The 17,747-nt window shown below is 37.2% G+C and overlaps 3 protein-coding genes across 4 annotated transcripts; 2 read left to right on the top strand and 1 right to left on the bottom strand.

The window, feature by feature from the left end:
* Window positions 1-1,956: 1,956 nt before the first annotated feature.
* LOC110725686 (PKS-NRPS hybrid synthetase CHGG_01239-like) lies at window positions 1,957-4,440 on the top strand. Its single transcript, XM_021905163.1, has 2 exons — window positions 1,957-3,632; window positions 3,721-4,440. The coding sequence occupies exons 1-2, from the start codon at window positions 2,105-2,107 to the stop codon at window positions 4,335-4,337; spliced, it is 2,145 nt and encodes a 714-aa protein (XP_021760855.1). The 5' UTR covers window positions 1,957-2,104; the 3' UTR covers window positions 4,338-4,440.
* Window positions 4,441-4,512: 72 nt separating this feature from the next.
* On the bottom strand, window positions 4,513-5,466 carry LOC110725464. Its single transcript, XM_021904938.1, has 3 exons — window positions 5,276-5,466; window positions 4,780-5,196; window positions 4,513-4,695 (listed from the first exon to the last, which is right to left on the bottom strand). Exons 1-3 carry the CDS (start codon window positions 5,288-5,290, stop codon window positions 4,555-4,557), a joined length of 573 nt encoding a protein of 190 aa, XP_021760630.1. The 5' UTR covers window positions 5,291-5,466; the 3' UTR covers window positions 4,513-4,554.
* A 2,147-nt stretch (window positions 5,467-7,613) lies between these two features.
* On the top strand, window positions 7,614-13,848 carry LOC110725685 (RNA-binding protein 24-B-like). 2 transcript variants are annotated; one of them, XM_021905161.1, is made up of 6 exons: window positions 7,614-8,181; window positions 8,830-8,974; window positions 10,070-10,214; window positions 11,289-11,325; window positions 11,832-12,129; window positions 12,613-13,848. In XM_021905161.1, the coding sequence occupies exons 1-6, from the start codon at window positions 7,957-7,959 to the stop codon at window positions 12,648-12,650; spliced, it is 888 nt and encodes a 295-aa protein (XP_021760853.1). In that variant the 5' UTR covers window positions 7,614-7,956; the 3' UTR covers window positions 12,651-13,848. The 2 variants fall into 2 exon arrangements, with proteins under 2 accessions (XP_021760853.1, XP_021760854.1); XM_021905162.1 differs by having other exon boundaries at window positions 12,593-13,848.
* Window positions 13,849-17,747: the final 3,899 nt, after the last annotated feature.

The raw sequence follows: 17,747 nt of genomic DNA, 5'->3' as shown, positions 1-17,747 counted from the left end.
AATTATGGGTATTACTTTAGTATATACTAGATGAAGCCCGTGCAACGCACATTTTGTTTGATTTTTTTTTTTTGTATTTATGAGTTAAAATTTGTTATATATGGAGTATTTAGATAAAATTCCTAATATTAAAAGATAATATTTAATATATAATTAATTTAAACTTAAAAATCTCATTCGCCAATTTTGCTTACGTGACATTTGAATTATTTAATTCTAAAAGAAATTAATAATCTCTTATTTAATTGGCTACTACTAAGATTTATAATCCTACATGGCGCGCTGAGAAAATTAAATCCTACGTGGCTCTCTAAAAAGTCGGGAAAAAACTCCCCTTTAAATATATATATTAGATTTGTAGTATAGATTGTTGATTTTATACTGTTATTTTTTTAATTTATACTATTATATTATTATTATTCCACCAGATTTTCAATGGAGAAAGTGGAAAAGAGGAAAGAGCAAATTATTTTTTAATTGTACTGTTATTATTGGTTTTATAATGTTATTATTGATTCTATATTGTTTTTGTCCCTTGTATGGTCCATACCTAGTAGCGGTCCATCGCGTCTCAAGTATAGGCCATGGGGGAATATAGGGTAGAGTATTCAATTTTGACTAAAATTTGCATCTCCCTTTCCTACTCACTCTCCTCTTCCACTACTTATTTTTTTCTCTTCTATTTCCGTGTAAGCCACCAACCCCCCACCATGGCCAACCTTGGTGACCAACGCTGGTTGCCTAACCACCACTTGGAATTTTTCTTTATCAATTGACACATTTTGACTTAGGGTCTGTTCTTTTCATCTTAATTTCAATTCAGCTCCAATCAATTTCAATTCGGTTCAATTTCTTATTTCATTCTCTCATAAACAATTCATTTTAGCTCTATTTAGTTCAGTTATTTTCAGTAAATCAGAATAGACCCTTATACGAAATAAAAAATGATGGAAGAAAAATGTTTAGTTGAGGATCCCATATCACATGAAAGTAAGAACTTAGGAAGAAAGAGAATGACAAAAGGATAGTTAGTAGTGGGGCTTACATCATCATATGGGTAATGACAACTATTTATATACAGAGTGTACATAAATACGTAATGTGATCCTCCCTCCAATCCATAATGGGACTTGTTATTCATCGCCCGCAAATCTCTACATAAAGCCCACATTTTATAATTTTTTGACAAATTTGCCCTTTTTATAATTTTAACGGAAGATAAATTTTTCGCACTAAAAAAATGTGGAGCAGCACCGGATCGCCGAGGATCACCGGAGAATCGCCGTCGTCATCGGAAAACGAGGTTCGTAACGCATCGTAAGGACGAAATGGTGGCTGGCGCCTAGCCAAAAGGCCATGCCGTGGTTGTGGCGCCTAGCCAGGACGCCGCCACCGTGGTCACGGCGCCTGGTGGAGAAGCCTCGACCATAGTAGTGGCGCGTGGCCAGGACGCCGCAGCCACGGCCAAGGCGCCTGGCCACCACGCCGCCACCATGGCGGCGGCGTCCTGACCAGGCGCCCCGGCCGTGGCTCCGGCGTCCTGGCCAGGCGCCAGTAGGGGAATATTTTTTTTTTTTTTTTTTTTTTTTATTTTATTTTTTAATTTAATCCCCTTTTTTTTTTTTTTGTTTGTTTTTGTTAATTTAATCTTAATGTAATTATATTTATACGTTATATGTTATTGTTACAGGATTATGGTGGAGACGGAAATGATTACAGTGGGATTTTTGTACATGATGGCCTGTTCGAAGATGCTCAACAAGCGATTGATTGGGCAAAACAGGTTGCAATTAGATCAGGCTTTTGTTTAGTAGTAGCAACTCATAAATCTCAACGGGATGGTAGAATGGATCGCATTTTGAGATGCGACCGTTATCGCAAAAGAGAAGAACGAGATTTCAGTAAAGCGATTCGGTTTGACTCAAAGCGGAAAGGTTGTGGGTGTCAGTTCCGAGTTAAGGTTCGACAACATCAAAGGCGTGACGGTTGGGAAGTGAAGGGTTACGACAAATGGGGATATCACAACCATGAGCTGATAGCATACAAAGTGGGGCATCGGCAGTTAAGCGGCCTAAGTCCAGCTGCGAAACTAGTTGTAAAAGAAATGAGTGATGCTCAAGTGAAGCCCGCTAAAATATTAGCGTCTGTGTTAGAGAAATTCCCCGAAGACCAGCCAAACCGAAGACACATCTACAACGTCAGACAGAAATTGAGGTTTGAACGGTCAGAGGGAAGGAACCCTATACAGCAGCTTCTGCACCAGGCACAAGCACGTGGTTACCTTTACTGGTTTGAATCTGACGAAGACACATCGGAGGTAACCCATTTGTTCCTTGTCCATCCTGATTGTGCTGATATGATTTCGTCTTGGCCATCTGTGATTTTGATCGATTCAACGTACAAGACAAACAAGTACAAGTTCCCACTGGTTGAGATGGTTGGGATGGCTCCAACGAACCAGAACTTTCTGATTGGTTATGCAGTCATGAAGGATGAGACGGCTGCGAGTTACCGTTGGGTGTTGGAAAAGTTGAGAAACTACATCGGCCCAAATGTACAGCCATCGGCCATCGTAAGTGATTGTGAGGGAGGTCTTTTTGCCCCTATAGCGGAGCTGTTTCCGGAGTCGAGCCATTTACTGTGCACATGGCACATCAACAACTGCGTGAAAGTCAAAGCCTACAACCTTTTCAACAAGAACTTAGATTCAGCAGAGAGATTGGTAAATGGTAAGTGGCGGAAGATCCTGCAAGCTACCACGGAGGCAGAGTACGATCGAGCCTTGGAAAACTTAAAGGATGCGTACAAGTGGTGCCCGCCAATCGTAGACTATGTGATGCATCAGTGGGTACCTCAGAGGGAAAAGTTTGTCAAATATTGGACGAACCAAGTTCTTCATTTTGGGAACACTACGACATGCAGAGTCGAGAGCGCTCATAGAGCTTTGAAGGACTGGATTGATTCTTCCACGGCTGCTCTGGATACACTGTTCGAGAGAATAAACAAGGCTATTGATACTCAGAGGAACGGCATCAAGAACTATCTCGAGGACTCCAGACGACGACATGGCATGTTGTATGGCCATTTCATATTTAAGATTCTCCACGGTCGTGTGTCACACCACTGTTTGGGGTTGATTCTGAGCGAGTATACCAGGATGAGGGAGTTGGGCGATGAAGTGGCTATTCGGTGCGGATATGCTATATCAATGACTCATGGATTACCTTGTGCATGCACCATTCACCGCGTAATTACGCAAGACAGGGCGTCGTTACATGTCGATCAGGTTCATCCATTCTGGCGGACGCTCGTTATCGGAGAGCATGCTGTTCCGCATACGGTTCACCGTGAACAGGAGGAGTTGGAGCAGTTTCAGATGATGTTTGACCAAGTGTCCTCCAGTCACCCTTCGATCATTCGTAGTGCTACACACATACTTCATGACATGTTCAATACATCGTGTTTGGATACCGAGGAACCGGAAGGGGTCGAGCGACCTAGGGGTCGACAACCACGGCGGAACAAGAGTGCGTTTGAGTACATTCGCGGTCGTGGCCGTGGCCGTGGCCGTGGTCGTACATCCTCATCAAGTGGCAGCCAATCATCGTCGTCGGTGAATATGCCCGGCACCGGTAAGACATTCGACTTCAATTTCTTTTGTTGACTGTTTGATTAGTTTACTGTTGACTTGTTTATTGTGTTTATTGATGTGTGTAACAGGGAGAATGGACATTGAACATTTTCCATATAAGGACAGGATCCCTAATATCATGATGCCATTCTTGGACGGGTGGAATGATGTCATTGCAGATGGTAACTGCGGATTTCGGGTTGTGGCGGATGTGTTTCAAATGGGTGAAGACAACTACGGTTTAGTGCGGCAGTTGATGTACAGTGAAATCGCATCAAACCGAGATGTGTATGGCCATGTGTACGGCGAGGACTTGGATAGGTCTCTGCAGCGTATCCGGTGGGGAGGGGGACCTTGCGGTCAAAATCATTGGTTCGATGCGCCACTTGATCTCTTTGCCGTTGCAAACATCTACAAGTGTGCAGTCATGCATTTCGGCCTTGGTTTACATAGTCGAGCCTATTATCCATGTACAACGGTTCTGCCCTGGTGTTCGCGCGAGACCGTCACCAGACCGGTAAGGGACGTTGTTATTGGATTTCTTGGGCCGTCATACAGACATTTTATCCGATTAGACATGTCACCCGATTTTCCGGTCCCAAATATCATACCGAAGTGGTATGAAATTCGTAGAGCAAGCGTGGAGGGTTGGGATGCTTTGTACCATGCTCGCGTGCAACAGTGGAACAATTTAATTGCCATGTAGTTTTTGTTGATGTACACCTACCTTTTACTATGAGGCCTTGTATTGTCAATACTATGTCATTTCTATGTGTTCATTTTTAAAAGATAATGTTTCATTTTAAAAACTAACAACAATAATTTCAAATATTACAAAATAAAATGATAATATTGAATTTTAAAAACTAAGAACAATAATGTCAAATATTACAAACTAAAAAGATAATGTCTAATTTCAAATATCAGTAATCCCTCTGTGACGCCCACTGCCACTGCTCAAGGGTCCGTTCCAGATCGTCAATAACAGCTCTGCCTGATGCACTCGTCATGCAGTCCCTTTCCTCAAAAAGTCGGTGTCCCAACTGCATAATCTTGCCCATCCACTACACAAAACAAAAAACATGAAACGACGTATTATACATATATATATTAAAATAAGAGAACAACAAATAAAAGATGAGACGTACCGCATAAGAGGCAGTGGCAGGTGGCACATCGTCATCATCTGCGTCGTCGATGTCTTTGATCAACCTCGGGTGCGAGTGCCGGATGTACCATTCCATGTAGTGCTGGTCACACATGGCAGTCACCCCACTTGGCGGCCGCTGCAGCTCCGCCGTCCATAGGCGGGCAACCATCGGAAACTGCTCCCACATGGATATCATGTTTGACGGCCATTGGACGACGTACTCCTTCGACGACGCAGATCGTACCGCCTTACTGGGCCATGCCGGTGGAGGTGGGACAACTTGGACAAATCCAAGCTGGCGAAGACAGCGCTGCGGCATGTACGCCTCTACGATCTCGCGATACTGAATCAGTCCAGTGTAGAGGGTCCTGGGTACCCTATTACTAGGGTTCTGGCCGAAAGGCATCCAGTTCACCTGCACATTATTTAAAATCAGTAACAGTCATAAAATAAAGCATCAGATTGTAAAAGTAGAAATAATTTAATCACTGTACCTCTAAGGGGGACATCCTGTCAAGCGATAACCGTATGGAGCGCAGGCGGTCAACGGACTTCTTCTCGACACGCGGACTCCACGCACAGGCACGTGGCTGGCCATCACCAATGGGAACCGGGTCGCGGTGTGGTCGAAACGCAGGAAAATACTCGTATATCCAGGTCTGTAACAACGTCAGACATCCAGTGATACCTGTTGCATCAGCCCGGCTCGAGAATCCTAACTGGCGATACAGATACGCCAGCGTAGCCGACCCCCAAGAAAACTGGCCTACTCTGTCGGGCTCACACGCGTCAACTATGTCGCGTGGCCTGAGCTTGTTCCCGCTCTTATCCGGAAACAAGGTACACCCGAAAAGAAGAAAAACATATGCAGCCAGCTGTGTGTCCTGCGTCCTACGTGCCGTAGGGTGCAAACATCGCTGCAAGACGGCTGCGATCTTAACGCCGCCGTGATCCCACACACCAAGTGCCGATGTGTACAGCGCAGCCCTATCCACCGCCAACAGCTCCGCTAGTAAATCTGCCTGATCCGCATCAGTGACGACAGATGCTCGGTTTCCCTCCACGGGAATCCCAAGGATGGCCTCGACGTCATGCAACATGATCGTCATCTCACCGAACGGAAGGTGGAACGAATTCGTATCCGGCTGCCATCGCTCAACGAAAGCCGTGATCAGCGTCCAGTCAATCCTATCGTGCATGGTGGCAGGAAGGTGACTCACTCTAGTGGCCCTCAATCGCCCGACCATCTCGCTCTCCTCCGGCCAAGCATCAGCCCAGCTACACAAAAACCTACAAGTCTTTTCCCGGGTTTGGCATTTCAAAATGCCTGTATCCAAAGCCCTCTCCTGGTCCTCCCAAATACGGGTAGCGATGTGTCCTAAAAAGCTAGGAATCACACTCCCGTCTATAGGTCCCCCGGCCACCTCACCCCTCACCATCCAAGAATCATTAACGGCCCTCGACCGTTTTCTGCTACCCGCAGACACAGTGGACGCAGATGATGTGCCAGATCTACTAACAAACCTACCATCTCGACCCTTACGCACATCTACCCTATGCGTCTCATACGTATCATCAAGTCTCTGACTGAATGGACCGTAATCATCATATGGTCCACTCTGATCGTCGACATCCTCATCTGCATCATCCTCGTCCTCGACCTCCTCCTCCTCGACCTCCTCCTCCTCCTCCTCATCATCATCATCATCATCTTGATCGTCCGCAGAACAGTGCACCCGTTCTCTGCGGGCCGAGGCCGAAATACCACGGGATCTAACGTGTCTGGGCCCCGAGCTCTCCATTGAGTAGATCGTACTCCTCACGACGTCAATACTCTTCCCCGCACCAGGTCTAAATTGCGATGCCTAACTCCAAGTAAATAACGAAACATAATAACGAAAACAAATTAAAAAAAGTCGAAAATAAACACAAAAGCAAATAAACAAGTCACGGAAATAAAATTATAAACATAAAAAATATAAAATTAAAACAAATAAAAAAACAAAATTTAAAAAAAAAAAGATAAAAAAAAAAGGGAACATACAATTTAAAAAAAAGAAAAACAAATTTTTTAAAAAAAAAAAAAATAATATCGAAAATAAAATTTAAAATTAAAAAAAAAAACAAAAAAAAAATTTAAAAAAAAAACCACGGCGGAGGCGCCTAGGCAAGGCGCCCATACGGTGGTGGCGGCGCCAAGCCCAGACGCCACTACCACGGCGGCGGCGCAGAGGCTAGGCGCCACAGCCGTGGTAGTGGCGTCTGGGCTTGGCGCCGCCACCACCGTAAGGGCGCCTTGCCTAGGCGCCTCCGCCGTGGTGGTGGCGTCTCGCCTTGGCGCCCCACCGTCGCCGGAGGTTTTTTTTTAAAAAAAAAAATTACAAAAATTAAAAAATTTACCTTCTGGCCGGCAAACCGCCTTCCGCCCACCGCCGGTGCCGCCACTTCCTTGCCGGGCCGCCTCGACATAGCTCTGGAAATAATTTAGAGAGAGAAAGTGGAAGTAGAGAGTAGAGAGAGAAATTGTGTGTTTTTTAGTATGAGGGCAAAAGTGTCATTTCACTCTTATTTTGTGGGCTTTATGTAGGAATTTGCGGGCGATGTTTAACAGTTCACATCCATAATACATAGAGTTAGATAGGGTACATAATGGACACTCTTTAATTGGTAGGATAGTTGAAAGAAGAAAAATTTCTTATAGAATTTGAAAAATGCATATAAGGATTATTCACTCTCTAGGTAAAAGCTTGATCAAATCTAAAATTTTACATGAAATAAACACATACTTCGTATAGTCTATTGTAGTCCGACAGTCCGTTAAGGATACACCCGAGTGTATATAACGGAATACTCCGCACACGCCATTCCCACGTAAATGGAAAAAAAAACAAAAGAAAAGTTCGTAAAACCCAAACTCCAACCAAAGCGCGTAAACAAGAAAAGCAAAGAAAGAGTGGTTTCAATACAAGTCACTTTTATAGCATAGTTAAATAATTGAAAGAGTTATATCATCCAACCTTTTCCTTTTCTAATTCCCTTCCCTCCCAATTTTCTCTCTCCTCTTCCCTCCCTTTCTCTTTCCCCTCCCCCCTCTCTTCCCACCAGATCTCTCTCACTCTAAGCCCTAATCAGTAGTTCCGCTGTCAATTTCACCCGTTTCTCCAAAATATCAGAAATGACTCCCGCACCACCCGTACCCGCAACGACGGCATCCGGTAACAATACTACTAATAATAATAATCAGTTCGGCGATACGACGTACACTAAGGTGTTCGTCGGAGGATTAGCGTGGGAAACTCAGAAAGATACTCTCAGGAATTATTTTCATCAGTTTGGTGATATCTTGGAAGCTGTTGTTATTACTGATAAGGCTACTGCTAGATCCAAGGGCTATGGTTTTGTACGTCTCTTACTATTACTTTTTAATTTTACTTGCATTCACTATAATTTCCAATAATCTAGATCCTTCCTGTTTTGCTGAATTTTTCAGCATTTAATTTCGTTTTCTGGAATTTTTTTTCATAATTAAAGAAGGTTTAATTTTGATTTACGTAGATTTTCCTAGGGTTTTTATAATCATTAAAAAAGAAAAATTGTTGTTTATTTTATTTTATTTTTAAATTGAGATGATGATCCAAGAAAATATTAGGTTTTGATTATTGTACTTGTTTAAATAATTTCACCGTTACTCAATTTAGGATTGAAGTTGTACATTTTTCACGTGTTACTCGAATTAGGAGCCTTTTCTAGTTCATTTCCTTCAATTTTCATCTTCCTACTATCCAAGTTAGTGATACTCGTATACCAAAAAAAAAAAAAAAAAAAAAAAAAAAAGCCGAAAATCTTATCAATTTTTTTCGTCACTCGGTAGAATGTTTGATCACGGTAAAGAGGGGTAGATTATAACATCCCGAGATTCCTTGAACTTGAATATACATTTGGTGGTTATAAAGGGAATATATTTTTAATATTTTTGGGAATTAAAAGAATGATATTCTTGCTTGCTTTTTACTTATTGCATATATGATTTTATTTAATTATTTAATAGGTGACTTTCCGAGAGCCAGAAGCTGCAATGAGAGCATGCCTTGATGCAACTCCAGTGATTGATGGAAGAAGGGCCAATTGTAATCTTGCTTTTTTGGGTGCTCAAAAATCTAAACCTTCCACTCCTTCCCACCACTCCACTCATGGTACATTCTTCATTTTTTTTTTATTAATTAACTAATCCTATTTTTCTTTAGTTTGCGCTATTTTAAATAATAATAGGTCACGTTTAATTTTGTTTTACAATTGAAATACGATGCATAAAATGGCTGATATATTGGCTTATACTCCGTAATTTGATGTGAGAATGAATAGAATAATGAAGCTGTTTTATGATTTTTGGTACTTTAATATTGATTTAAGAGAGACAATGATGATAATTATAGAAAATAATCAAAAGTCACATGATAATATGATAGTAATATGCTGTTTATTATCCTAAATAGGGGTAATCATGCATATTTGATCGTGTTATGGGGCTAAGATTTGACATAAAGAGAGTTTGAATGCTCTAAATATATTCTCTATAATTCTATATGTATCACCTAGAATATCTATGCACAATTAATTTGATACCGGATTAGCTAAAGTTAATTCTAGCTTTCTCTTACCTAATTTGTGAGACATCAAAAATTCTTTCTCCACCAATTTTGCTATTTTGGATAAGTTATTACTAGACTGTCCTCCAACCACTTTTGATTGCTTGGAAGAGGGAGATTGTTCTTCATTTAATACCTTTTTCGTTCTTTTTTAATCATAATGTTTTCCAAAATTACAACAATTGTTTTATTTCGCCATTAATTGTCATGTCGTCCAGTCTTAACCTCTTACAAAAACAATGTTCTTAAATATTGTGTTATCTTAATTCTATGTCTATCCCATTCTTTAATTTAACTACCGACATATTATTATCAAATCCAATCATAAACTATGCTTCATGTAGAATATATATAGGGGTGAGTCCGGTGACCACTTTCTCTAGGCAACATAAAATATTGCCCCATATTAGATTCATAACTATTTATTTTTATCCATAGTCTTGTATTACATAGCCCGACTAATACACCAAGTAATACTACACAAAAGGTTTTAAAGTTAATACAAATACGTAAAAAGCAACTTTTTACTTACTCCAAATATTTTATATGACTAATACTTGGTTTGACAATCATGAGACCGTCTAATACAAGACTTTGTCTTAATTTTTTCGATTGCGCTGACGAAATTGGTTGGGAGAACAGGAATAAGCAGGAATGTGAAGGGAATGAACAACAACAATGGTGGTGAGAGTGGGTATGGAGGAGCAGCCTTTATTGGAGCAACAGCATCCACTACCTTTCCTCATTATGCCATCCAACAAGGGATTCCTTTAGCTCATTTCTATGGGTATTATTCCATTAAATTCATTCCCTTTTTTTTTTTTTTTTTTTTTTTTTTTTTTTTTTTTTTTTTTGAGTATAGTCTACTTGTAAAATTGACTGTCTTTTGCTTTTTCAGTGATTTTTTTTCTGTATACCTTTGTCTGTCCTATTGTCTCTCTCATCACGTGCTCAGTCTGTTGGATGCACATGCTTGACAGCTCATTTTCGCAACCCAATTTAAAGCTTTACCCCGCATGCTCACTCTCTCCTGTATTTTTTTTGGGACATTGACAGCGTTACTGAGAAGACTAGCATGTGTGGTCTTCTCATTACATTGCCCAGTTACTTAGGTTCTTTAGTAATCACTTTTTTGGTCAATTTATTTATAATTAATCTAGCATTTTATCTAATGATAGTTATAATCATGATTAATGGATGACTTGATATATGTTACATGATCTTCAAGTCTTTCTCTTTGTTGCATTTCATCCCGATTATAGTCTTGTAATAAATTAGTGTGAAACGATCTCATCTAATGGTTTCACTGTATCATATTACTGTTTCGAGGTCTTAAAGATTAAAATAAAAATGTTGAATTTGATTTTAGATATAAAATTGATTATCTTTATCTCATTTTATAAGCTTAATTACTATATGCATATGCATGAAGTGGGACAATGCAAAGAAGTACTAGTATATTGTCTAAGGCGAAAGAGCACTTGGGAAATATATGATTACAAAATGCAGTTCTTGTATGATGATCAATGAATCTGTTCCCCACACCCTATAAACAATGATATGTGCTAATTTTGTTCTTCTTTCTTTCTTGAACAAAAATGGTATATCATTCGATTGTTCGAATAATTTTGTTGTGCCATTTTAATTTGCGATCATGTCGTTTTTTGTCAATTTTTACAGTATCTTTTTGAGTTATAATCATGAAAATGAAAGCATTATCTAGTTTGATTATTCAATCCTTTTCATTTTACTTTTATCTAAGAAACTTAATTGTCATTGGTTGTTTAATACGAAGTATAAGCTAGATCATTGCCTTCTTTTTACGTTATTTTTATTTCTTTTTCTGTTGGACACTTTTCAGGTACCCTCCATATTCATCTGATTACACTTACCCTGCGGTTAGTGCAAACTTTTCTGCACTCTCTAAGATTGCTTCACCTTAACCATTGTTCTGAAATTGGCTTCTAATTCAATAAAATTGTTTTGATTTGTATTTTTGGTATTTGATATAAATAGTAGATAATATTTGGTATAAGGTAAAGTGTCAGACATTTTCTTGTGGACGAAAATAATAGTGTTAACAGTTGCATCAAAGAAAAAGGAAGTGCTTGATTTAGACAACTAATTAAGGATTGTAACAAGCTAAGCTATAAAACTCAATTGTGATGAACATTTCTGTAGGATATTGTTTTAGGAATTATTTTTTCTTACCTTAACTTTTGTCGCTCTCTAATGGATTCCATCTGAGAGTTTCATGGACAACACAACTATAATCCATCACTAAATAGGTAATGTGACGATAATTCAGTAGAGATCCTAAAACAGACTATTAATTAGATTTTCTGATGGAAAGTGTAGTGAATTATTGCTCATATTACTAATTTGGTCTCTTATTTGGTTCCAGGGTTACTATGGAGTGCACGGAGGAGTAGCCAATCAGTACCAGCTGTATGGAGCTGCAGGGGCAGCTGTAGGAGGCATGATGAACTGCTTCTACCCTTATCAACTGCAGTTTGGGGATCAAGTGAATACTGCTGGAGGAAATGCTGCAGCTAATACCGCTTATGCAACTGCTGCAGCACAGCCCTATGGTCTCCACTACGCTCATCATGGCCTATTCCCATTTTCTTCTGCTACCTCTCCTCAGCAGTATTACAGTCCTCCCATGTCTTTTGCTGCGGCCACAAACCCTATGCAATCAGGTTTGTACTTTCATTTTCTCATTATGCTTGAATTTATTTCCATATAATTAAAGACTGTTATCTGATCTTTAGTATTTGATCATGTTATAAGTCTTGTTTAGTTGTTTTTAAACTAGTTAAGACTGCATGCAGAACCTGAATGATAGTTAAAGGGAACGAAAATGCGTGTCTTTTACGAAGTAATTTTGTTAGAATTGCAAACAAATGAAAATTAAAGCAGTTATTTGTCAAAGTACTGTTTTGGAATTTTAGGGAAACCCAGCTTGTACCAGTCCCTCCTTGTGCTGTCCTAGTCCCTACATATGTGTGACTAATCCGACGATCTTGTTCATAGAAATATCCGTACTAGATTTTGTTGCTAAAATTAGGACAAGGAATTGACCCATTCCCAGAATTCTGAACTGTCCTACTACATCTGTTTATACTTATTAATGTGTTTACTGTCAACTGACTTCTATAATAGTGTGTTTTGCTGTTCCACAGGCATGACCATGGCTCTTCAGGCTCCGATTCCTCGTTAATGGGACACGCTGCAACTGGTTTAGCTCGTATCAGCTCAATCCTTCTGCATGTTTTAAGCCATATTTGGCCCAACCATGGTTCTCTTTTTTCCTCACTCATGAACCATCTCCATCTCATGCCAGACTCCCTACTCGTGTAGGCAGTTGGCTGAGGTTGAGAAACATTTGTTGGTCCCCCATAGGGATCACACACCCCCCAAAAAAAAAACTTCATTCATGCATTCTCATTGCATTTATCTTCAAGGAGTCTTAATCAAAGAGATAAGTCTCCTGAAGTAACCATCAACCAACTTGGCTATTTTGGAGAGCGAAGTTGGATGCATATAGATTGATCGTACATTTAGCCTCAGGAAAGGCTAACCGCGTGACAACTACTACCAAGTTTAGCTTCAATTGTGCCAGTAATAGTGAAGGCATATGGAAGTACATAGCTCTGTGATGTAGGGTATAGCTATTAGTCACACTAACCTACTTTGATGTTAACTAACAAGTCTTGACTATTGATGAGGTCATAAGTCAAGGCTACTTGCTCGACGAGTATGGGGCATGGGCTGCCCTATTACTTCTTACCCCTGTATCATTTTAGCGATTGTTTACATGTGAAAACATCTAGCAGTGGAGCTTCCCCGCGGTTGGGGAATCCATCTTTGAGTCGACAAAATATCTTCATTGTTGGCTCATGGTGGCTAAACTTGGAATTTTAGCCTTATTTTCACTGTACATTATTATTATTACTACTCATGGGGAGATTTTCTTTTAGTTGTTATTCCCCATTGATCAGCATGTAGCATTCTAATACATCGTTGAACTCTATTAATGGTTAATAGAGTTCAATAATGCGACTTCATAACACATTCTTCTTCCCCTCTCCTCGACCCAAAAGAAAGGAGGCGTGGAATGGGATCCATCATTTTTACGTCTCTAATGTCTATGAATGTAGTAGCTCATAAGTAACTTTCGGTATCTCCTTTTAAATTCGGCGCTCTTCATGTATTTCACCTTTGTAGGTTCATGGTCTCACACCATCAATCAGGGATTGTGGTGTGTTGCTAAGAATAAGACTTGTTAAATGTTAATCCTCATTATTAGTTGTTTAGATTTGATATTCTAATGTTCTGAATTGCGACAATGTACAACTGTTATTACTGTATTATGTAATAGTAGAGAAAAAGTTGCTTACTGTCTAATTATTTTTGCATTATGGTGTTGGCTTTATGTCATGTTTTGTTATCTAACTTTATCAACCGCCAAAATTCTTTTTGAATTGTGAATTAATTCACCATTTCAAACTCTTTTCTACTTTAATTTTATTTGAGAAAATTAACTACTGTTGTACTATAAAAGATGATCAAAGAGTCAATGATACGTTTGGTTTCTGAATTCTTATACAAATAGTATGATGATGATTTCTTTGTAATGGATTGATTCCCTTTATTTGAATTTTTAGAGATTTGAAGAAATACTTTTGACATTTTGGTCCCTTTTATCAATGAGTATCCTTGAATATCAGACAGTACAAAGACAGAATGATGTGTAGGGATCAATTTTAAATTGCACAAATTAGGTAGACTGGTGTCAAATTTAGGGTCTGTTCTCATACGTTTATTTTCATTTTACTTCAGCTCAGTTTAGTTCAGCTCTTAATTTCCTTCTTTTATAAAATATTCAGTTCCGCTCAGTTCAGTTCAGCTCAGCTCAGCTGAGTTCAGTCAATGAGAACAGACTCTATCTGATACTCTCCCTTATCTCTTTAATGTTTGTTACATTTGATTTTATAGAGTTAAAGGTTAAGAATGTTGATCACTCGTTCACATTAATTAAAAATAAATTATTGAAAATTTGACAATTACCACCTACTATTGTTTTTGTTTTACCAATTACCGCCTACTATTTTTTTTTTTAAAATTACCACCAACTTTTTCTTAAACACCAAAAGTTCCCACCTAGTTGGCTCTCAACCACCTTAAGACGTCATGTGGGCCCTACATAATACCTCCCCTCCCCTTTTCCTTCCCATTTCTTATTTCTCACTCGATACTTCACTCTCATGTACATACTTTATATTATAATTGACATTAACTTTGTACCATGGTCATATTGTTATTAACATTGTAAGAGGGTACTATTATGAAACATACTAACATGATGGTATAAGGCCCTGTTCTTTTGAGCTTTTGGGCAGAGTAGAACAAAGCAGAGCAGAGCAGAGTAGGGGTTAGCAGAGCAGCGCAGATTATATTTCAGCAGAGCAGAGCCGAGCAGATTTCAACATTATTATTATTATTGAGCTTCTGGGCAGAGTAGAACAAAGCAGAGCAGAGCAGAGCAGAGGTTAGCAGAGCAGCGCAGATTATATTTCAGTAGAGCCGAGCCGAGCAGATTTCAACATTATTATTATTATTATTATTATTATTATTATGATTAATACTATTATTATTGTTATTATTATTATTATTATTATTATTATTATCAATGTTATTATTATTATCAATGTTATTATTATTAATGTTGTTGTTATTACTATTACTATTACTATTACTAAGTGTATATACCATTGATTTAGGTGAGTGAAAACATAAATATATGTATACCACATTTAACATATGTTCATAGTAGAAAGATAAAAGACAACGGTTTACTTATATTTATTTAACCAAAATTTTAAAATAAAATGATTTAATGAGTAATAATGATTTTATTTATAAATTTATCTTAATAACATATTTTTAACCATAAAAATAATAATGATATACAAAGTACTACTTGAAAACAACCTCTTTTTTTTCAATTCTTAAATTGTATGGAAAGATTTGAAAAATAATTCAACTCAATGAACTAACAATCAATACCCACATACATATAATGTTTTTACACATTGTGAATCTAATATCAAATTTTTATAAAAGAAATTGTTATTAATTGTTATTGTTATTATTTTTTTTTTGAAAGAATTGTTATAATTATTAGAAATTATTAATTAATAATATTACAAAATATAAATTCTTAATAGTTTGAATTATTAAATATTAATAATGATAACTACTATTTTTAATTATTATTATGATTAATAAATATTAATTATTATTAATATTAATAATTATTAAAATTATTTTTAATATTAATAATTATTATAATTATTCAAAATAATAAATTATTATCATCAATACAATATTAATTATTATTATTATTGAATATTAATTATTATTGTTATTATTAATTATTATTTTAAAATGGAGCAGAGTAGAGCAGAGCAGATTTTTTTTTAGCAGAGCAGAGCAGCTCTAAAGAACGGGACCTAAGTATTGATTGATGTGTATATTAAATTTAATTTGGTGGTTATTATAGATACCACACTTTGGGTAAGTATTATGATTCATAAATTACTAAATTCTTTTTTTTTTGAAGTAAAATTGATTCATAAATAAAGTCATTCGACATCTACAAAGAGATTTAGATCAAATAAATACATAATAATTGAATCGAATAAAAACATTATGTAAGCAAATCTACGATCGTTGTTGCAAATCGTACATTCTTCATTCCCTTTTACATATCGCTGTGATTTACAGCCTTCATCGACGAGGGGGTCTATTGATCTGTTGTATCAGTACAGAAAATTTCCGTCTGATTCGCTAGATTGTAATGGAAATATTAACCTCTTTTTTAATCCCGCACAAAATTTTACCCATGAAACAACTCTATAGAAATCCATGAAATAAAAAGGCAAATCCTCCCTTAAAAGAGAGAAGAAAACCCCGGTCTTTCGAAGGAGTCAAATCCTCCTAAAGAATAAGAAAAACCTTGTCTTTCAAGGAAGAAATATTCCTCCTAGAAGAGGAAGAATTATTATAAACCTAAAACAATAGAAAAAGCACACAAAAACAAACAATTGGGGCTTTCCATCGATAAAAATCGATGGAAGCCCCTTTAAAATTCAACAATGGAGGTTAGGGTTTTAGAGAGAAAAGAGAGGCTAGGGTTTTTTTTTATAAATTACTAAATTCTTATTTCCAAAAAGGAATGAGAAATAATTATATGATTAAGATGATACATACATTTTTCTATAATTCATGCAAAAGTTATATGATATGCAAATTAAACATCATTGCACAATATCTATTTGAGCAAGAGATAGATGACATTGTGGGAAACTTACTTGTAAAATATATTTATTATGCCCATACTTATAAGAAATTAATATAATTGGGCAAGATGTACAAATAAGAGTTTATAAAAAAATAATTTTATTATGCTTGATACATGCATGTATTGCTAAAAGAAATTAAGCCTTAAAATTTGGATGAGATTTAACATTGGATTCATTTTATGCCCCATATGCAAGGATTATGGAGAGATTGTATTCATTCCATTATTTTATGTAATAAAGATTTATTTAATGGAAGTGACCAAATGTTAATTAAATATTTTGAAATGATACCATCCTAAAGATGGATATAAATAAATGTCATGAATCATATACTAATTGTAAATGCTCCAATTAAAATTGATGTCAGGACAACACCAATTGTTGATGAACCTATAACGTGCTTGAAGTGTGATTGATCAATAGAATCTAAAGATAATTAAGTATCTTCGAAAAGGAAACGAGCCACTATATTGACAATTCAATGACGAATTTCAGGAAGTGATAAACTACATTACACTTCATAAAGAAATAACTTTTAGTAAAATTCTTATGTTCCACGATTATATAAAAGTCTCTAGAAGAGTATGAAATATCCAACATGATTAACATGTATCAAGTTTATAGTTAAAAATCCTGTAGAGTATGAGTAATTATTGGATAAAATATTAATTGATTATCTTGCCAATTGTATAAAGAAACACATGTTGGCGTTATATAATATCACATCATATTCATGACCATGCATAAAGTAAGTTTTATAAAGTGACCACTAGTGTTGGAAAACTGACCAACGTTCAAATTTAGAAAAATGATTGGAGTGATAATTAAATTAGACCATCCGGGTTTAATAATTACCCATTATGAACCCTGAAGTTTCATTTGATAATGTACTGACGCTCTTTCAGTGTTAGATATATGAAATGAATTGAATGGCAAGACATAACATTGAG

The sequence above is a fragment of the Chenopodium quinoa genome, unplaced genomic scaffold (genome assembly GCF_001683475.1).
Source record: "Chenopodium quinoa cultivar QQ74 unplaced genomic scaffold, ASM168347v1, whole genome shotgun sequence".
Classification (NCBI taxonomy): Eukaryota; Viridiplantae; Streptophyta; class Magnoliopsida; order Caryophyllales; family Amaranthaceae; genus Chenopodium; species Chenopodium quinoa.
Note: the sequence above shows the minus strand (reverse complement) of the source record. Positions and strands in the feature narration are given on the sequence as shown.

Coding starts and splice junctions, on each gene's coding strand:
- LOC110725686 (XM_021905163.1), top strand. CDS start 2,105: ATGAGTGATGCTCAAGTGAAGCCCGCTAAAATATTAGCGTCTGTGTTA. Junction 3,633..3,720: donor GGTGAATATGCCCGGCACCG/GTAAGACATTCG, acceptor TGTGTGTAACAG/GGAGAATGGACATTGAACAT.
- LOC110725464 (XM_021904938.1), bottom strand. Junction 4,696..4,779: donor CTGCCACTGCCTCTTATGCG/GTACGTCTCATC, acceptor TGTTTTGTGTAG/TGGATGGGCAAGATTATGCA.
- LOC110725685 (XM_021905161.1), top strand. CDS start 7,957: ATGACTCCCGCACCACCCGTACCCGCAACGACGGCATCCGGTAACAAT. Junction 11,326..11,831: donor CTGATTACACTTACCCTGCG/GTTAGTGCAAAC, acceptor ATTTGGTTCCAG/GGTTACTATGGAGTGCACGG. Junction 12,130..12,612: donor CACAAACCCTATGCAATCAG/GTTTGTACTTTC, acceptor GCTGTTCCACAG/GCATGACCATGGCTCTTCAG.